This window comes from Barbatula barbatula (genome assembly GCF_947034865.1).
Source record: "Barbatula barbatula genome assembly, chromosome: 1".
NCBI lineage: Eukaryota > Metazoa > Chordata > Actinopteri > Cypriniformes > Nemacheilidae > Barbatula > Barbatula barbatula.
This window is the reverse complement of record NC_136766.1, coordinates 34,780,146-34,799,858: the sequence shown is the minus strand read 5'-3', so window position 1 is coordinate 34,799,858 and position 19,713 is coordinate 34,780,146. Positions and strand designations below refer to the sequence as shown.

At 38.9% G+C, this 19,713-nt stretch overlaps 2 protein-coding genes across 7 annotated transcripts; both read left to right on the top strand.

The window, feature by feature from the left end:
* The first annotated feature begins 436 nt into the window (after positions 1–436).
* zfand6 (zinc finger, AN1-type domain 6) lies at positions 437–6,980 on the top strand. Of its 5 annotated transcripts, none has more exons than XM_079467296.1 (7): positions 437–1,273; positions 3,025–3,180; positions 4,734–4,803; positions 5,059–5,156; positions 5,694–5,795; positions 5,896–5,997; positions 6,099–6,980. In XM_079467296.1, the coding sequence occupies exons 2-7, from the start codon at positions 3,030–3,032 to the stop codon at positions 6,245–6,247; spliced, it is 672 nt and encodes a 223-aa protein (XP_079323422.1). In that variant the 5' UTR covers positions 437–1,273; positions 3,025–3,029; the 3' UTR covers positions 6,248–6,980. The 5 variants fall into 5 exon arrangements, with proteins under 5 accessions (XP_079323422.1, XP_079323423.1, XP_079323424.1 ...); XM_079467297.1 differs by having other exon boundaries at positions 1,260–1,804; positions 6,099–6,850; XM_079467298.1 differs by having other exon boundaries at positions 1,265–2,829; positions 6,099–6,840.
* A 43-nt stretch (positions 6,981–7,023) lies between these two features.
* fah (fumarylacetoacetate hydrolase (fumarylacetoacetase)) lies at positions 7,024–19,411 on the top strand. Of its 2 annotated transcripts, none has more exons than XM_079467469.1 (14): positions 7,024–7,227; positions 7,627–7,737; positions 7,823–7,944; positions 9,039–9,088; positions 9,792–9,882; positions 10,683–10,780; positions 11,476–11,528; positions 13,338–13,437; positions 14,812–14,942; positions 15,350–15,425; positions 15,674–15,720; positions 15,991–16,092; positions 16,486–16,603; positions 18,918–19,411. In XM_079467469.1, the coding sequence occupies exons 1-14, from the start codon at positions 7,060–7,062 to the stop codon at positions 18,992–18,994; spliced, it is 1,344 nt and encodes a 447-aa protein (XP_079323595.1). In that variant the 5' UTR covers positions 7,024–7,059; the 3' UTR covers positions 18,995–19,411. The 2 variants fall into 2 exon arrangements, with proteins under 2 accessions (XP_079323595.1, XP_079323596.1); XM_079467470.1 differs by lacking the exon at positions 18,918–19,411 and adding an exon at positions 16,808–16,861.
* Positions 19,412–19,713: the final 302 nt, after the last annotated feature.

The window sequence follows — 19,713 nt, the reverse complement described above, 5'->3', positions numbered from 1 at the left end:
CTTAGACAGAGATCTCTGAACGTTTTCATTATTGATGCCATTATACAATGAAAAACATTCACATTACATCAAACAGATGTAAACCTAAAATCAAATAAGCCTGTTTGTTGCGAGTCTGTTTACTCATTACAGAAAAGAGGAAGATAGGGTGTCAACGATTGCACATTTGCTTGTCATTTTATAAGTTTATCGCTTTCTTCGTTTTAAAATTTTGTAAAATATTAAAATAAACATTGAGTTCGATGGTTTGGAATAGGACCATTTCATTTATGAATGTGACATTTCCCCAGTAGAATTAACAACTGTACAACATATTGAATCTTTATCATTAAGTCACCGTGAACCATATCTGTTCACTGCGCATGCGCAGAGGTCAGCAGAGCCCCTCCTCCAAAACCCGTTACGCTTAAGCGATTGGCTTTGTATACTGGAAGGCGGGACTTCCGTCGCCAGAGCAGCCATACTGAGCATTGCACTTTCACCAGAACTGCAGCGTCTTATTCGTTTATTTAGTCTTTGGTTATAGCATAGCCTCTCTCTCCTTTTAGGAAAACATAATCATTCGTGGGCTGTTTGGAATTATTTACATCTTGTTGTTCAGCTACAGTAAATCATTTGTATAAACGTAATTCCGAAAAATATAAGTAACGAGTTAAGTTAAATTAGTCAAACCAATCGAGTGTGTTTTTGATAGTCAGCTTGGCTTTGGCCCCCAGGTTCAGTGAATTTTATGGCAGTATCACAGCCAATTTAACCAAATCTGACGTTTGCTATTGGGTTAAGAATATAACACAAAGTACAGCGATATATGAGTCTCGCGGAAACGTTTTACGAGAAAGCACAGCATATCAGAATCACATAAATAAACGAACATTTACAATCAAAATTAGAATATGCTAAGAATCCTTTAGATTTGTAAAGCAAAAAAAACAGAGTCTTTATAATAAAATGCACAAGTGGTATTTCATTACATTAAAGTCTTTCCAAAATGTAGTTTGCAATAGAAATCAGTAGAAGTTACGTTTTATAAATAATGTTATAAAATGATATGACGTCGACGTCCGTCAGCTAGTGGCGTGTGACGTCACGCGCGAGGTTGAAGTGGGGGGTTGGAGAGTGTCAAAAGTAACAAACAGTCTGTTTCTGGCGGGGGGAAGGGAAAGCGGCCGAAGCCGAAACACTTCGCGAATATTTTAATAGCGCAACCGAAAAACGGAAAACTTTCAAACACCGGAGAGACGGCGGCGCTGTGAACGGTCAGTGCGTTCCGGAGGTGAGTTTAGTTGAGTTGAATCGGTGACTCGGGCTCGACGTTCGGGCTTTTGTGTTTGCCAAGTTGTCAAGAGCGAGACTCGCTGTCATGTCTGACTGGGTCGATTTAAGATGAAAAGTGTCGCGTACGAGAAACGCGCTAATGTCGCGTTAAAACAGCCGGAAGAGATTAGTGGCTAGTTAGTAGCCATTTAACTTTGACTACGTTCACGAAACAGGAAGGAAGTCCGTCTACTTTTGAGATGAGCCGCTCGTACCCTCGTGAACGTTAAATATGTGGTTTTTTCATTACGGTTAACTTACTGTAGAAAAACCTGTGTTAAGATGTGCTAGACTGTTTGCGATGATTGATATTGGTTTCTTTACATTTTTACGTTGACTTCGGGGCGTGGTTTAAAGGACGTGGCCAATAGCGTTCCGGTGGGCGTGTGCTAAGAGCGTCCTGTTATTACTCGACGTGTTTTAACAATGTCGAGCTTTTTTTAAACTGCTCGCAACGTCGCAAAGAAGATCAAATCGAAACGTTGTTCAGGTAAGGAGCGATGCAACCCGACGCAGTGACGTAGACACCGCGATACAATCTGCGGCCAGCGGGCGATAGTGTTTCATTGTTGTTGATCTAATCAGCAATTAACAAAGGAAACGGTGTAAATAGCGCAGGTAACTATGGAAACCACGGTCCCCTTTACTTTGATCCGATCCCAACAAGTCCAAGTTGTAGATGCTGCTGCGAGCATGTGAACGTTGTGATGAAAAAGACCGTCACGTGTTCTCTTTAGTTGGACGGTATCGTGTACAAGTTTAAAGAGACCATCAGAATATTTGTCTTAAACATAGAAATACTTATTTGTTCAAAGGAGTCGAGTTGTTGTCCAATGTAACTTGTATATTCATTTAAATAGCGAAACCTAGAACACTGTCCATTGAGCGCATCGAAGGAATCAGATTCACTTTTGGTCATTTTCAGATACAAAGCATGTCAGTTATGTGCAAGTACACTAGATGTTTGAGTAAACGTGGTTGATATCAGACCAGCATTGTCATTGATCAACAAGCATGGATTATTCCTTCTTACACTATTGTTGTGAAGTGTGGTCTGGATGTTTGTCCCCTTCATGGGTTGATGGTTCAACACCGGACTTTTATTTAGAAGTTACAACGGCTCTATATATTTGATTTAACATGTGAACTAAGCCAAACAAATTAATCTCTCCCTCCGACTGGGGTGGTTTAAGTAAACCCGTCGCGAAGCGCTTTAGACCCGTTTGTAACAGAAACAGCTGTGAAAACATACCGTCGTTCTGTCTTTGAGAGATATACTTGTAACACCTCGAAGCAAATCATTTTCTACCCTTTTTATTGATGTATTTATTTTCTACCGTAGCAGGACGACGTGACTTCTCTTCGTGTAGTCTGTGAGGAGCACATGTAGTCAAACAGGAAGATCTTTACAGACAGACAGGTGCACAGAGACAGTTAGATCATGACAGAAGAAGATAAGATAAGTGTCTTACTCGCTCCTTCACACGACTTGCAATGCAAACATCTGCACAGAGAGTAAGTCAGTCGTGTACCTTCAGAAGTCAGACGCAAGACCGAATGTTAGTCAGTTATACCTTGATATCAAAATTGCTCTCATTTGTAGCCATATCATGTTCAAAACCGAACATTTTGTCATTTCTTCAGAAATTCCTTTATTGGCTAAGCTATTTTGTCATTGGTCATAATGGTGTTGTTCTTGTCTCCACAAAGGGGATATGGCTCAGGAGACCAACCAGACCCAAGTGCCTTTACTCTGTGCCAACGGCTGTGGGTTCTATGGAAACCCGCGGAAGAACGGCATGTGCTCAGTGTGCTACAAAGACTCCTTACAGCGACAGAACAACAGCGGACGATCCAGCGAGCCAGGTGAGATAGACACACCTATTCACAGCAGTCCTGTCTCAGCAGAGACTGGCGGTTTTTAAGTGCAGGAAGGTTGCTCATAACCGGGGTGGACGGTATGAACAAAAATGTGTTTAATGGTACGAGTAACTATTTTACTGCAACAAAATAGCATGATGATGTAGTGCAAGGGGGCTGCATGTGAGCTGGCCACGCCCACTCATTTACATACCGCAATATGCACGGAACAGATGAATCTAATGCAGATAATGTTCAGATATATGCTGAGTGAAAAATGTGAGTAAAAAACTCATTAGTCCAAAATCCACATCGTCCACATGAAAAGTTTTGATTGGCCGTAGTTATTTTGGCCGTATGTTTAAATATTTTCTTCTGTCCCAATTTAATATGCAGAGACAAGTAGAAGTTAGCTCACGGTAAGTTTAAAGTTATTCACTGAAACGTTTAAACACTGTCATCACTCGGTTTGTTTAAGAATCTTAACCAGCCAGACGCAGCAACATGTTGTATGGCTTATGTTACGGAAAATGACGATTTCGTACAAATTGTAATAATGTGAATCATCCTAAACTTTCGTCAGGGTGAAAAATTCAAATTATAAAGGTGGTTGCAAAATTGCCATGAGATTTTGACTCTTGTCGCATAAAAGAAATACACACTTTGGGCCTCATTCATAAAACATTTGTAAATATTTACGCCTAAACAGACCTTTCCAAACACTTTAAAAATGTCAGATTTGATAGTTTAATGTCTGTATGGTAATGAATTCATATAGTGACTCAACCGTAAATAGGGCGTGCATGCACGCTGATTCATAATTAGCATAATCCCGCCTACAAATGATGTATTTAGGAATGCTGTGGAATCTTCTGGACTCCATTCTCAGGTTTGACGGGTTATTTTGCATAAGAGACTAATAGGCTATATGCCTGATAATAAATCAAGGTATGTCCCAAAGCGTTTTTAGCCAGCTAAAATAATGTCTTGTGGTCTACAGAAAACGTCCAGCAGGTGGCGCTCGAGAGCGTTTTGGAAGCACTGCTATCCTATTCTGAAGGATCTTGCTGAATATAAAAATGCAGTAACCAGCAATATTAAGTTCTCCATTCTTGTGTTGTACAAGTTTGATGGTTTGTCAATGCAGTGTACACATTCCTCTCCTCCACTGTAATTGGACGGCTGTGTTTAAAGGGACAGTGACGTGCTCTCCATTTTACACAAAGTTAAAGTAAAAAAAAATCAGTTTGTCCAAAAGAATACAGAACGTTTGAATTGTTAACGCACAACTTACACGTGGTAGGGAGCATGTGTACATTTCTTTCGTACCAACTAACGTTCTGAAAATACGAACATTTTCAAAATTTACGCCAGGACAACTTTACGAACGATTTACACAAATTCGTGCTGCTCGGGTTTCATGAATGAGCTTTACATTTTGTGCAGGAAAATGACTTCAAGTTTTGGCATCACAAGAAACATCGCACAGCCATAGAATTAGAAGCTGATGATTTGATGGAAGTTTTGAGGTTTTGTGTCCTTTTCTTTCGTTTCTACAGTGTCATCCAGTATAAGCAGTATAGGAGAGTCAGTGTCTGTACAGTTAACATCACCACATGAACAAAACAGGTGCATCTTTTACCTTACTGCCCCTTCATTCATCCAATCAGAATTTCATTTGTTTTATTTACAAGTTAACTGTTTGAGTTATATAGTTTTTAGTGTGTTCAAAAGAGAAAAGTGCCGGCCAAAGGATATCCATTACATTTGATAGTGTTATAAATACCATTCTGTACTGTATAAAGCTGTATATATATATATATATATATATCTTAAACAAAAGTGGATGTCTTGTTTGTTACTAACATTAATATCTTCTCTTAGTGTCCGCTCTATTTTCTCATCGCCCGCGGCAGCTACGCGTACAGATGGTGCTACACCGGTCGCTCGGGCAGTTTTGGAAACACCGGAGGGACTACAAGGTGTGGCTTTGGTTTTATTCGGACCCGTTTATGATGTCATCCACTTCTCCAAACCCACACACTCCAGCTCCACATCCAGCAGATCCATGACACATAAAGAGACAAAAGGAGCTGACAAACACCATAGAAACGACCAGACGACGGCTTTCACGTCAGCTAGCAGGACTTAAGCTCTCGTTCCAAATCCGTGTGATTGTTTGTCTTGATAGCGGGCCAGGACGTGCTCAAAGTTCACTCGTTGCGCTGTAAGATGTTCTTCTGATGTAACCGAAGCCGCATTTTGAGTGATTCCTGATAAAAGGTCAAATAAAAGTAGCTTTTATTGCTAGGGTTAGTTGAGCCGTATTTTAGTTTCATAACGTGTTTGATAAAGCAGGGATAAAAAGGCAAAAGAAGACGTTTTATACGAAAATGGAGATTTGTGGTTGAAGAGAAGGAAATATATCAAGCCTTGTTTCAAAACCTTGTGAGTGTTTATTTTGGCCTGTTCATATAAATCGAAGAGAAACCTTACTATGCGTTTGTCTGGATGTGCAGAGGAGGCGAGAAGCGTTCAGGAGACCTCAAGCAAGCTGCTTACAGCGGAGGAAAGCACATCGAGAGGAAAGAGGAAGTTAGATGAAACGTCTCAGCCGTCTGGTGAGCACTGACGTTTCGGGTTCAATCCAGACGTCGACAACAAACTTTTGAGATTGAAATGTTAGCAGCGTTTCTTTGTGTTTGATGTCGGTGTTAACAGCCTCAGAATCGGACGTCTCGGAGCAAACCTCAGATGTACCAGAGCAGTCCAAACCCAAGAAGAACCGCTGCTTCACCTGCCGCAAGAAAGTGGGACTCACTGGTACGGACACTACATTATTTAGACATTCGAGCCTATATCGATTTTAAATCGTGTTTATACAACAGATTGTCTCGCACTAAATCTCTTCTTGTTTTTGTCAGGCTTCGGTTGCCGGTGCGGTCACTTATTTTGCAGCGTTCACAGATACACGGACATTCACAGCTGTAGCTTCGACTACAAGGCCGATGCTGCTGAGAAAATAAGAAAAGAAAATCCTGTCATCGTCGGGGAGAAAATCAAAAAGATTTAAGATGCTTGGGAAAAGAAGGCGTGCATGCCACAATGAAAAGCATTTGCAAGATTTGTTCGTCCGTGTGTCATTTTACCTCTCAGTTTTCTTTACTTACAAATGGGGTACAAACCACTAATATTTATATAATTGCAATAATAATTTAATTCGTTTTTTTCTGATATTCCGAGACAATTAGGTGGCTTTGCATTTCTGCGAACAAAGCTTGCATGTTGCCAGAATTTGTCTTTTTGTTCTAGTTTCTTTGAATAAGGTTTGTAAGGAATAACGCAATTGGTTTAATATTAAAAGACATAAGGTTTGCCACAGTTACAGTTTTTGCCCTTTCCAGATGAACGGCCTTATAGAAAGTGATTGCAGACATCAAATGGTTGTGTGTTTGCAGGAATAACACATGTTTTGCACTTCATTACAGACATTTGTTTTAGTTCGAGTGAAAGTTGTGTGACAGAAATGAGAGTGGATTATTTATGTTTGTGCATGCACTATGTTCATGTTCAATAAAGTTTTACTCATCACTGTCGTAAGAAATGAAGCCTCGACACGTCTCTTCATAAGGACAATAATAACCCGGCCGTGATGACGTCATGCCCGACGGGTTTGAAGAATAAGTTTTAACGCGACACATAAAGTTTGATTTGAAATAAGACGTCATCGCGTGCCTTATCGCTATTCAACGCTGCATTTAATTGACATTTATGCTGAGTCACGTTGAGTCGCGTTCACGGCTTTTATGAAGCGCACTTGAAGTAGGGAGGACGGGAGAGCGCGGCGCTGATTGGCTCGCTGTCTGCGTCACGTGACGCGTTCCTATGGCTGCGGCGCACATCTGGAGGAGGTTATTCCTCGCGCTGTTGCTCACCCTGAAGAGTATACGCGAGTTTAACTGCAACTTCAACATGTCTTTCATCAAAGTACACGAAACCTCGGACTTTTCCTATCAAAACCTGCCTTACGGAGTTTTCTCCACGTCTGATGATGTGAGTATAATAACGCGCTCTTTTCGCGTAGAGTAACGAAAGCGTAAACTTGCTTTGAAATGAATAAAACGTAATAAGATGATGGTTCTGACACGCCACTGTATTTCTTGGTCATGGTAATAAAAAACGCAATGGGCACTTTTACTATAATAAAACCACGATTGTTATATTTCTACTATAAGAACACCATGGTTACTGTACTTATACTACGTAAAAAGAACTTTGAACTTGAATGCGTCACGTGGTATCCACTCCAAAATGTTAATTTTCAAATTCTGCTTTTTTACTTAAATCGTTGCATAATGTATATAAAATAATTTGTGGTTAATATATATTAAATAATATTGTGGATAATATATATGAAATCATTTGTGGTTCACACATCTATGCATTTAACAGCCTCGGCACCGAATCGGTGTTGCCATCGGAGATCAAGTTTTGGACCTCGGTGTCATAAAGCATCTTTTCAATGGACCGGCTCTGAACACCCACCAGGATGTTTTTGAACAGGTGAGCTTTATAAACGTATTTAGTAGATGCTGTTGGTCTCTTCGTGTTACGATACATATAAACATGTTTGTTTGGTTTTCAAAAGCCCACACTCAATGCTTTCATGGCTCTGGGTTACGATGCTTGGAGAGAAGCGAGAAACTATCTGCAGACGCTTCTGGATGCAAATGAGTCGACGCTACGCGATGACGTCAGTTTAAGAAGCAGGTATCTGCATAATCATTCCTTGGTTCATTGAAGGTTTTCTTTTGGTTAGACAGTTATTTCATTCTCACGGGTGCTTGTTGTCAAATACTGAATTTCTTCAAAAACTACAATTACCAGTTCAACCAAGAGAATTTGCTGTTGTTGTTGACGCTAAGACTGTATTTCAGAAGGAATAAGCACGGTTAATCCTTGTGGAAACATTTTCATTGAAAATGTTGATGTTTTAAAACAAAAATGTAATAGTAAGATTATAAGGAATGTTCTTTGTTCTGTGTCTTTACCTGCAGCAAGATGTTTTTTGTCTTCTTTATTTGGTAATATCTATTTATTTGGAAACTGCCAAATAAGTTTTGTATCAATAACAAAATTAAGAAAGTGTCTCACATAATACTTCATAGAATTGATCCTGCTAAACATGTTTTGGAAAGATTTAAGCTTAATATTGTATATACCTGTGAATTTTGTGGTCAACAAAGAGAAACCATTTCACATCTTATTTTTCATTGCATTTACTCAAGATTATTTTGTAAAGATATTGAATTCTATATTAACAGAAGACTGGAATGTATGATATGAATTTGTATATTTTATGTGCTTTTTTCTACAGAAAATTAGAATCTGAACTGTAAACAACAACATATTATACATTTGTTTATACTAAGGAACATACCATATACATAAGAAAAAGAGGGCTCAATGTAAACCAAAATTCACATTTTATTAATGACTTTTTGTATATTGTATATAGATCTCTTGGAACAAATCAACACTGAAGACATTTAAATTTATGTTATTCTATTTCTTTCATTTTTCTATTTTCGTTTGGCAGCTGGCAACGAATGTTAATGTGACTTGAATATGTAATACCTCTGGTTCCTATGGCATTGATTTAATTAAGAATTAAAAAATGTTGCATATTCTTCCATGTTGTGTTAAATCAAATTATCTTCATAGTTAGTCTTTGGTGTGAACTGTTGAAGTCTGAGATATGTGTGGTCAGAATGCAATGTAAAAATGTCAGATTGCGTCATCCATCCATCCTTTATTTAAACGAGGAGTCTAATTTCTCTTTCTGATTGGTTTATGATCTCCAGGGCGTTTGTTCATCAGAGTTCGGCTGTCATGCATCTCCCAGCTGAGATTGGTGAGTGTTACAGATAACACACACGCTGACTTACACTCAACATGAAATGTCAAGTGAAACCTGAAGGGATGTTTTTCGTTGAATAAAATGAGTATAGCATTAGATTTTATTCTTGTGGAATTTGATGGACCAGAATAAGGCTATAATGTTGGAGGGGAGGACGAGTGTGTGATGTCAGCATTTATTAAACAGATGTTAAATAAAAAATATGATAAAAATACTACTATTTGATATTTGAGTATTAGTTTGTTTCACTGAAGGTTTCAGCTTTGTTTATGTGTCTTAATAACCCCTAGAGGGCACCATTTGTTTTTACAAGTCACTGTAAACCCTTTTAAGTTTCCAATTCTCAATTTTTTTTAGTTTAGAGGTTTCTTGGTTTAAGCAGAACTTTCAAATTTTTATCCCGCTTCCTGCCTACTTTTGCTTTGGTGAACTTTATGCTTTTTAAGAAATGTAAAACTTAAGATGGCTTATTTAACATAATAAGCCATGAATCTTTGCATACTAAATTGTATTAGTTTTTTCATCTAATTGCTATGTAGGATGACACACTTCAAGTAAATGATTTAATTTACTTGCATTTATGTTTTGTTTTGAGAGCACTGTCCATTTAATTATGTGGACTGCAAACAAGTTTGTGAAATTGTTTCAATCTTCTTGAATAAATGTCCCGTCTTTTATTCTCCCTTCACTCCAACAGGAGACTACACAGACTTTTACTCATCAAGAGATCATGCCACCAATGTTGGAACAATGTTCCGTGGAAAAGAGAACGCCTTGATGCCCAACTGGTATGTGACGGGTTATTCATATTCCTCACTCTCCTAAACACTAACCCCTAAATCAAGTGTGCCGCCACTTTAGTGTGCGAAATCATGCTGACTCGCCAACTCCTGTTGACTTGATATTTCATGAGTGTTTCTTTCAGTTACGAGACGTACGGGTACAGTTAAAAAGAGCCTGCAAACTTCCTACAACTTATTCCCATAAACATTCTACTCATTCATTTCGCCTGTCGCCTGTCACGCTAAATAATGCACCTGCGTTTTCCGGCTCGCTGCGGAAAATGTCTTCCAGCAATAACTCTTACCTCCAACACTTACAAAGCTCAGGAAGAGTTATTTGCTCGGGGACGGTCACGGAACGTGGACTTTTTGGAAAGTTTTTAGGTTAACTGGAACACGGCTCCCACTTGAAGATCCCCTCGGCATTGTGAATGTGTCATCGGGCCTTTGCAGATCCATGCGAGGCGTTATATGGAGGAAAATCTATAATTGATTAACATTTGGCTGAAGTCCTGGACTTGAACTGGGGTTTTGTAATGTTTGAGGTGATTCTGAAGTGTAGGATCATAAAGAGGATGTTTGTCATTTTGAATGCCTTTGTCTCACTTTCAAAAGTAATTCACTTGTAGATTGATTTCATTTAAAAGTGTAAATGCTGTTGCTTCTTGGGACCTCTTATTAGCATCATGATCAGCCAATGATGTAAGTGTGGGGTGGGGCTATCTGTTTATCGACCAATGAAAGATTGAAAACATGTCTGCTATTGTTGGAAGGGTACATTGGTTTGTAAAAGCTTCTCACCGCAGGTTAAGGTTACCAGTGGGGTATCATGGGAGAGCTTCATCTGTGGTGGTGTCTGAAACACCAATCAGAAGACCTCAAGGACAGATGAAACCAGACCCAGGTAAACATACACACCTGTATATACATGCACATCATTTATGGGTGATTCTTTGGTTGAGAGCACTTTTAAAAAATGGCAATCATTATTAAAATACATAGAAAAAATATCTTTCTCATCAATAAATTGTCACTGAAGGCTTTAAAAAAAATCTAACTTTTGTCTGTCGTTGTTGGAAGAGTTTGAAAATGTTTTAGCACATTCAAAACAGCTGAGAATAGTGCAGTTGTTAGTATAGTTTCTTACTTAAAAACAATTACATTGGTCATGAGATTGAGATATTAATTTCTCTTTGATCTTTTGATATACAGTGTGAGGTCATTGTACTAAAGAAACTCTTCTTTTATTATGACAAAGCTGCAAAAACGCTTTTGTGTCAGTATGATGTCATAGTGCATTGAAAGACCTCTGAAGAAGATCAACGCCTACTTATACAAAGTTTTGCTTTAGCCCCGCCTACCGATTTACAAGTGTAGGAACAAGGCGCAAACAGAATTCATAGACCAAGCAGATAACAGAGTACCTTTGTTGTTGCATTGCCTTCCTTGTGATATTAGAAAAACAATAACAAAGCCTGATAGATGAAAGCATATATCGTATATTCTATATAAATATCATGCTCATTCAGGTTTAAGTGAATTCTGTTGAGATATCTTGATCTGTTTTGGGTTGCTGGATAAATCTTATCTCTGCTTCAGCCCAGCCACCTGTTTTCGGGCCAAGCAAACAGCTGGATATCGAGCTGGAGATGGTGAGTTTCATTTGATAAAGTTCATTAAGTTAATAGCCCACCGTCGGTCTGTTAACATCAGAGGATGCTGCTTCGGTCTTCTCAAGATATATATGCTAAAGTTACTGTGTATACTTAAAGCTAAATTTATTCAATTGAGCGGTTTCTCATTGCGCAGTAGTATTATATTATATTGTTACTAATTTATATGGATTTGTTCATTTATGTAGAGTTAGGAAAAGGTAAAGTACTTTAAATTGTATTGAACTCTAATTTCAATATAGCTATCTCCCAAGTGTTTTATATACATAAATTGCAGTAAAAACTAGTAACAAAGAATCAATGCACATTTTTTTCTAAATACACAAGAAAATGAAGATTCGAATAGATATATTATTAGGGATGCACTGATATATACTTTTTGGCCGATAGCGATAACCCATTATTCTCTAACATTGTAATCCGATATATCGGCCGATATACATCTAAATATTCTCTAAATTCCCTTAGAAAAAAAGTGCACAACTGCTTTTATTTGAAAACATTCACTGCAGAAAACAAGGTAACCCTTAGTTCTCTTTTGTTCCCTTAAAATCATGTACCAAACCTACTTTGCACCAGTTGACGATACTTCAACCTTCAAACATTTCTGGTATATTTTAATTTAATTGACGTTGTTCAGAGTAACTCAGGTTTTTTTAATAGCCACCTGTCTAACGGGTCTCAAGGTTGAATGCAGTCTGATTCAAACAATGTGCTTTTGTTCCTATAATTTACACATTCATAAATACTGGATCTACATACTGTACCTACATCTACAATGTTTTGTTAATAGCAGTAAGTGAAGATCACGACAGAACTGTACTGTATTTGAACCGAGCAGCGTACAGCTGAAGAAGTTTAACTAGAGGAAATGATTTAAGATTTATCAACAATGATATATCGGCCCAAATTTGATATTCTGCTGATACCGATAACTGTCATGGGTCTCGAGTGGTGAGACACGGAGAGAGGACCCAGGTGCAGACAGCGGCTAAGGGGTTAACAGATAATTTAATAAATAATAAAACAAAGACCCACGAGGGGTTAACAGAACAAAACATTGATACAATAACATGACTAAGACTAACTACACTATACTATACACAGACTTAAAATAAACTGAAACAAGAACTATAAATACACTGAACTAGACTTGACAAGACACATGGACTCACCACACAACCACAATGAACCAGCACAAGACAGAAGACACAAGGGCATTAAATAAGGGAGTAAATCAAGAGGGGAACAGGTGTAGGGCATTAATCAATAACGAGAGGATGGGAACAGAGACGAAACCGGGGAGAGAGAGTATGGAAGACCATAACAATAATTGTCTCTCTCCACATTAAACATGACGTTCTGTCATGATCCTGCCACTATACTAAGAAAAACATGACATGATGCAGCAGAATCATGACAGATAACATTAAAAATGACCATTTATAGGCCCATACCGATATGCCGACATGCATCCCTATGTATTATATATATACACAAGTACAATACATTTTCTATATTTTCCCTAAAAACATTTATAGTATAAACGTGCATATTCAATCAATGATGACTTTAACAGTTGTTCATTCAACAATAATTGTATTTGTTGTTTTCCAGAATAAATGTAAGCACGTAAACGCAATGAGTGCCTTTACAAACATTTAGATGTTTTTGGGATATGTGCCATAATGAGTCTAAATAAGACGAATGTTCAACATTGAGTCATGGATTATGTGGTCATGCTGCATACGAGTATAAGGATGAGAGTTCTCTGTGTTCATCTCTCAGGCTTTTTTTGTGGGAAAAGGCAACAAGCTGGGAGAGCCCATCCCGCTGGAGAAGACCCACGAGCACATCTTCGGCATGGTGTTAATGAACGACTGGAGCGGTGAGAACCAATAACATGTTCACTTCATCACAACATAATCTTCAGAATATAAAAAGGAAATCTGGTATTTATGAGTTTTATTATTAATGAGATTAAGAAGAATGAATTTTAATGTCGATATTTGTTATATCTGTCTAAATAAATCATAACGGTTGTAATTTAATGGATAACTTCTTCAATTTATTTATCCTTCAAATTCATTGGAAAACATCCTCTTGTTCTTGTGTTTACACAACAGCCATAATAAAATATTCATGTAAATCTCAGTTTACAATTTGCTGTTTGGAAAATCGCAGCCATATAGTTTGAAACGAGCTTGAGATGTTTCTATGGCCGTTCAGAGAAGCACGCGGCGCTCCGAGCCTGACGTGGCCGTGATTTACCGGTGTTTCCCGGTTCTGAGCTACAACCTCATCAATTCTTTTTTATTATTCTGCTGTCTCTTACCGAACTTACTGCCGTGCCGTTTTGAACGCATCGGCCAATATTGCTTTTTTATGAGCCATCGAGGAGACGTAAGAAATGAGAATCACCTGCGGGTGGAGTCAACAGAGGGTGACGCTGGTGAAGTGCATATTCCAACATCTGTTTAACTCTAAGACTTTCATTTAGAGACAACACTGTGTTTTTGTTTGCTTTAATTCACTTACAAAAGACCAAACACATCGTTCGTGCGACGCTATTCAAGTATTTATTCATTTTTTATGTTTTAACAGTAACTTACAGGGTCATAGCTAGAATGTTTTAAGGCTCGTGTTTTGCTTGAAAGCTTCCACATTTTTAAGAAGCAAATCTACATTCAGCACACACACACACATATCTTCCTCGTCTTTAAGAGACTTTCTGTCACAATTCTACAGAAGTCTGGTAAACATCTTTATGGTGAGCAGATCTCCAGAATGAAATGACAACATGATGGGGAATATTCACTTCTGTGTATCCAGACGCATCCGATGCATCGGTCTGGATGAGGTTACTAGATCAATATATTTGAATTTTACTCAATGAATAAATAAAGATAAAGTCAGACAAAGAATTGAAATAATGTGAATGTATTTGATGTTTCAATTTCAATGATGTAAAGTCGAAGTCAGACGAAAGCATTATTGAAACTTTGGATTAAAATTCACATTGTGTTGTTGTGTACTTCATTACGCACAAAGGTGACGATTGACAGATTTACAAATCTAGATGTCGACAAAACGAAAGAGAGTAGAAAATGTGAGCGATGCTTGAGGTTGGGTGGTTGCCAAGGTGTTGCTATGCAGCTGCATTGGATGTTCTGGGTGGACACAAAATAATAATAAGAGGTTCACAGCAAAGGTAGTGATGTGTAAATGATCCACATGTGTTTCTTATTCTCTTATGTTACAGCTCGAGATATTCAGGCTTGGGAATATGTTCCGTTGGGCCCATTTCTGGGCAAGAATTTTGGCACCACCATCTCGCCCTGGGTCGTTCCAATGGAAGCCCTGATGCCGTTTGTCGAGGCCAACCCAGTCCAGGTCGATCAGATCATAATTTGATTTCATAGGCTCTGTACCAAAAACTGTCTTTATAGACCACTGCTTTTCACGCAGGGTTGCCAGATCAGTGTTTTAATAATCCAATCCAAACTGGTCCAACGACCTAAAACCCAATAACAAAACTCAAAATGTTCAAAATGTAGAATGTGTTTACTTCTTAAGACATATTACCATACTTTCTTCTAAATGTGATGACCTTAGCTTGCCATGCTGCCTAGGTAGACAGCAACTTAACAGACTCTTCTTAAGGAATTTGGAACATGTGAGGGACATCAACACATTTAAGTGTGTTTTGAGATAACCAATGTTAAAAAGAGTTCAAATAGATCCCTATTAGAAATGCCTGTTTGGTACTTTTGACCTGATGTTATCTTTATGTTTTTTAGGATCCTGAGCCTCTGCCGTACCTACGTCATGATGACCCCTACACGTTCAACATCAACCTGTTTGTGGAGGTTAAAGGTGTGGGTTTGTATTTGCATACACTATAGTGCCGCGGTCAGACTACACTTTGAACACGCGATTTCTTTCGGACGCTGGTACGAAAATGGGCAGGAGATCCTCAGTTTACACCTTAACTACACAAGAGTCATACAAACTCTTTCATGTTTAATGCAAAGTTGGACATCGCTATTGTTAATGTTTAGATGTTTAATTCCGGCGCTCAGTTTTGCTTTCTTTCTAATGTATTTTATATGACATTGTTTCAGGTGAAGGAATGCGAGAATCAGCCACCATTTGTAAGTCAAATTTCAAGGTAAGTGATCGTTTTGCATTGACGTCTCAGTGGTATTAAACACATTCAAGTCACCTTAAAAAAAAGGTGTCCCGCTAAAAAAAATGGACGCTAAAACAAACAGCTAATAAGGGACACTATCAGTAGAGGCAGATTATTTGTATGGTATGTCTGCATGCACATCTGTATGTTGGGATTTCTCGCAGTAAGTGGGCTTCGAGCGTGAATAAAGAGGTTAAACAAGACATAATAAAAGTTTGTGCATGTGACGTGTGACGTATGTCTTTCTAGTACATGTATTGGACAATGAAGCAACAGCTGGCCCACCACACGGTCAGCGGCTGCAACGTCAGACCAGGTGATCTGCTGGCATCAGGAACCATCAGCGGGCCGGTATGTGTGTGCACAAGCATGTCATTGGTATATGAAATATTTCACTGCATAATGCTTAGAATGAGTTGAAAGGCGGTCGCATTATACCTTTTTTATTGACTTGCTTGCGAAATGCTGCAGACACAAACACAAGCCCATGCCAAGAATTTTCACTTATCTGAGTGCCGCAGAGTTCAAGTCTGGTATTCTCAATCTGAGCAGTTAAAATAAAACCTTTGTCACGACTCAAGACACATGATGTCATTTGGTCATGACCAGGGTTTGCCTCCTTTAACTCTCATCTCCAGCAGTCAGTCAGTGAATGATAGAGGACTGATGGTGTCGTTTATCTCTGTGTGTGTGTGTGTGTGCGTGCGTGCGTGCGTGTGTGTGTGCGTGTGTGTGTGTGTTTAGGATCCAGACAGTTTCGGCTCTATGTTGGAGCTTTCTTGGAGAGGATCCAAGACTATTGACCTCGGCAATGGAGAGACAAGGACCTTCTTGAAGGATGGAGATGAGGTCACACTCGCAGGTGTGTGTCTTTATTTAGTAACCTTTTTAAGCACAAACATCCCTTCCCTTCCAAAAAAAGTGTGCTATTAGTGTACTTCTTTAAAACTTACTACACTCTGTAGTGCTTTTTATGTACTTCTCAGGTATAAATATACTTAAAATGGCACTTAAAGCGATAGTTCACCCAAAAACTCAAATTTGCTGTTTATTTACTCACCCCCAGGCCATTCGAGATGTAGGTGACATTGTTTCTTGAGTGGAACCATGATGAAGATTGTTTGGTAAATCCACAGCACTCTTTGCTTCGTATAATGGGAGTCTATGGGCTCCAGTTCGCGTCTTTTCGCTTCTTTGCAATGACTTTGCAAATCGCTTAATTTGACAGAACACAGCGTAAGTGTACGTGCAGTACAGTTGAAGTACATATCACAGTACATAGGTTATCTGCATGGGCGTAGCTAGGCCCTTTTTAGGGGTGCTTCAGCACCCCTAAAAAGAAGCTCAGCACCCCTAAAACTTGGAGTAGGAAATGTTGTTATTCTAAAAAGGTTAAAGAATGTGCAAAACATACTCCGTAGTTTTTTGTTTAAAACGTATGTGTTAAGGATGAAAATGAAACATCCCCGCTTAGCAAATAGTGTCTCTTCCTCTTCTCTTCTTCTACTTCTCCTCTGTACCTGCATCGCTCAGCGCGACCGTCATCCAGCGCGAAACACACGCGGAGTGAGAACACGTTATGTAGTGTTGTGAATCAACTAAGTTGCTCCAAAGCTGTCTCACACTTCTTACCTTTTACATAGAGTTGTTCCGATTGCGAAACCATATCGGTGAGTACTGGAGTCAGTATCCTGAATCACCATGGTACACCTATAAGTGTTTATTTTCGGACTATTTTAGTCCAGCGGGTCGCCGCAGCTGTGGAGTAGCACAGGACCTGGGTGACTCGTCCATAGTCATAAACGGAGAGAAGTAGCGCCGGTTAATATGTTCTTCCGCAAGACGCATTCAGTTCTGTTTATTAACCGCTAGAGCGTGAAACAAAAACAACTAAACTGCGGACCTGTGTCTCTGTTGTTAAAGTTTATCGTTCATTTGATACTCATTTTAACAGTGTAAACATGACGTCACGTGCGTCTTTTCTGGTCAGTCGTCATGGAAACATGAGTGCCCTGGCGTTTGGACCAGAGTGTCAGAGGAAGTGATTCTTTCTGAAGCGCAAGAGTGATGCTGGTACAGTTCAGATTCGTGTTCCCTTCACTGAAAGTCTTTTAGTGCCTTGCGTCGGCTCCATACATGGCTCAGGAGGACCACAGGCCAAAGCAGACTCCAGCACCTATAGCTGTGATGTCTATTGAGAAGGAGTTGCTTGAAATAATTGAACCCCAAAGGGTCATTGACAGGTTTGCCAGCCTCAAAGTGCGGCAACATAGATTAACTCTCCCAAAGTAGAGCAAATATGGGGATTCAGGGGAAGTACTTTAAAGATTTCCCTCTATTTCTTTTTTTATATCTTTACTTTCTAAGTATTTTCAAGACCTCTGTAAATTATCTGGATATTTTGGACTTTTTGGTGTTACCTTCTTTATTTTATTTATTGATGACTTATATTGGTTTATGAAAGTTCAGACTGGCGTGCGACCAGATATATTAGAGATGGTCATTTGTAAATAATTTACAGAAGGTGAATTACATTTTGTTGTCCAAGTACCTGTTACTTTGTTCAATGACAATAAAGATCGTATCTAACCAATCTGATGACTGTTGATACAGAAGGAGGAATATGGAGTTAAGGGTCAGGAAAACCAGCTGTGTGAAGAAGGTTTTGTGTTTGTTACAGGGGGCTGTCTGTGTGAACTCTCACAATTAAGCTGGTGTCCTGAAAAGGTCTCAAACCTTGTTTGGATGTGTTAGCGACCACTCATTCAGTATTTTAGGTTTAGTTAGTTAAAATGGCTCCGTTCTATCATTCTTACTTTAAAGGGATTGCCATGCAAGGAGTTCTGTTCTGCAAAAAAGTTAGTTGAATCAATGTTAAAATGATAAAGTTATTTTTCAATAGACACGTTTTTTGTTTTTGTGTGAAAAGAGGGGGGGTGGTGGCAGTGGGGCTCATTGGGTGCTCAGCACCCCTAAAGCTCTGACCCTAAAATCACCCCTGGTTATCTGTACTAATGAAAGCGTACTTAAACGCTAAAAAGTGGGCCAATTTATTCCTGAGTGTAATGAAATACCACACTTGTAAGTATACATTGATATTAATATACTTACTACATAAAGTATACTTATATACTTGACCTTTATGTATATTTTACACATATATTGTCTCTCTGCAGGTTATTGTGAGGGCAGCGGCTATCGAGTGGGCTTCGGTCGCTGTAAGGGGAAGATCATTCCTGCCCTCCAACAGTGACATAACTCTGGATTACAGAAGAGAGAGAGAGAGAGAGAGAGCACACGTTGAACCCATACAACAGTGTTCATACTCAAGTATTCACCACAAGATTTTGAAGTCTTTCAAAGCCAAACTTTATGTCAGAACCCATCAGCCAAGTGGCCTGACATAACTCTATTTTCCCTCTCTCTCCAAAAAAAACCCAAATATACAGAAAATCCAAAGTTTACTATTCAAACACTGATGTGGTTTCAGGTATAACTTTTTTCTTGGCGATGTCTTGAAAACTATTGTGATTTTGAGAAAATGAATCAAAATAACGCACAGCCTTATGGGCCTCCATAAAACAGTCATCATTTCTTCTTTCGCCGAATGAACATGCTGAGACGATCTTGTTACTGAACATTTTCACAATAAAGTTACTGATTTCATTGAATCTGTTTTAGGTTTGTTCTGTCTAACAGGCGATGCTAAATTACACAAACAAAACGGTTGATCAACCTTCAGCGGCCGTATTTCTTTTGTTCTCCTTGGAGTTTAGGGTCTGACTTTCAAAGACGTAAAGAAGAAATATGTGATCGTACCTTAAGTCATAAAGGGAAAACGGACAAAGAACTTCATCTTTTGTTCAGATTTGAACCTCGTCCGGTCATTACTGAGCCATTCAGAAGCTCTGACGGAAGTGAATACAGCTGTTTATAGGCTACGCGATTATTGTGACTAAAGACATCCTGACA

Bases quoted from the DNA above. Each gene is read 5' to 3' on its own strand.
- zfand6 (XM_079467296.1), top strand. From the start codon at position 3,030: ATGGCTCAGGAGACCAACCAGACCCAAGTGCCTTTACTCTGTGCCAAC. The intron at 5,157-5,693 runs GTGTGGCTTTGG...CTGGATGTGCAG, and splicing joins AACACCGGAGGGACTACAAG to AGGAGGCGAGAAGCGTTCAG. The intron at 5,796-5,895 runs GTGAGCACTGAC...CGGTGTTAACAG, and splicing joins TGAAACGTCTCAGCCGTCTG to CCTCAGAATCGGACGTCTCG.
- fah (XM_079467469.1), top strand. From the start codon at position 7,060: ATGGCTGCGGCGCACATCTGGAGGAGGTTATTCCTCGCGCTGTTGCTC. The intron at 9,089-9,791 runs GTGAGTGTTACA...TCACTCCAACAG, and splicing joins GCATCTCCCAGCTGAGATTG to GAGACTACACAGACTTTTAC. The intron at 10,781-11,475 runs GTAAACATACAC...TCTCTGCTTCAG, and splicing joins ACAGATGAAACCAGACCCAG to CCCAGCCACCTGTTTTCGGG.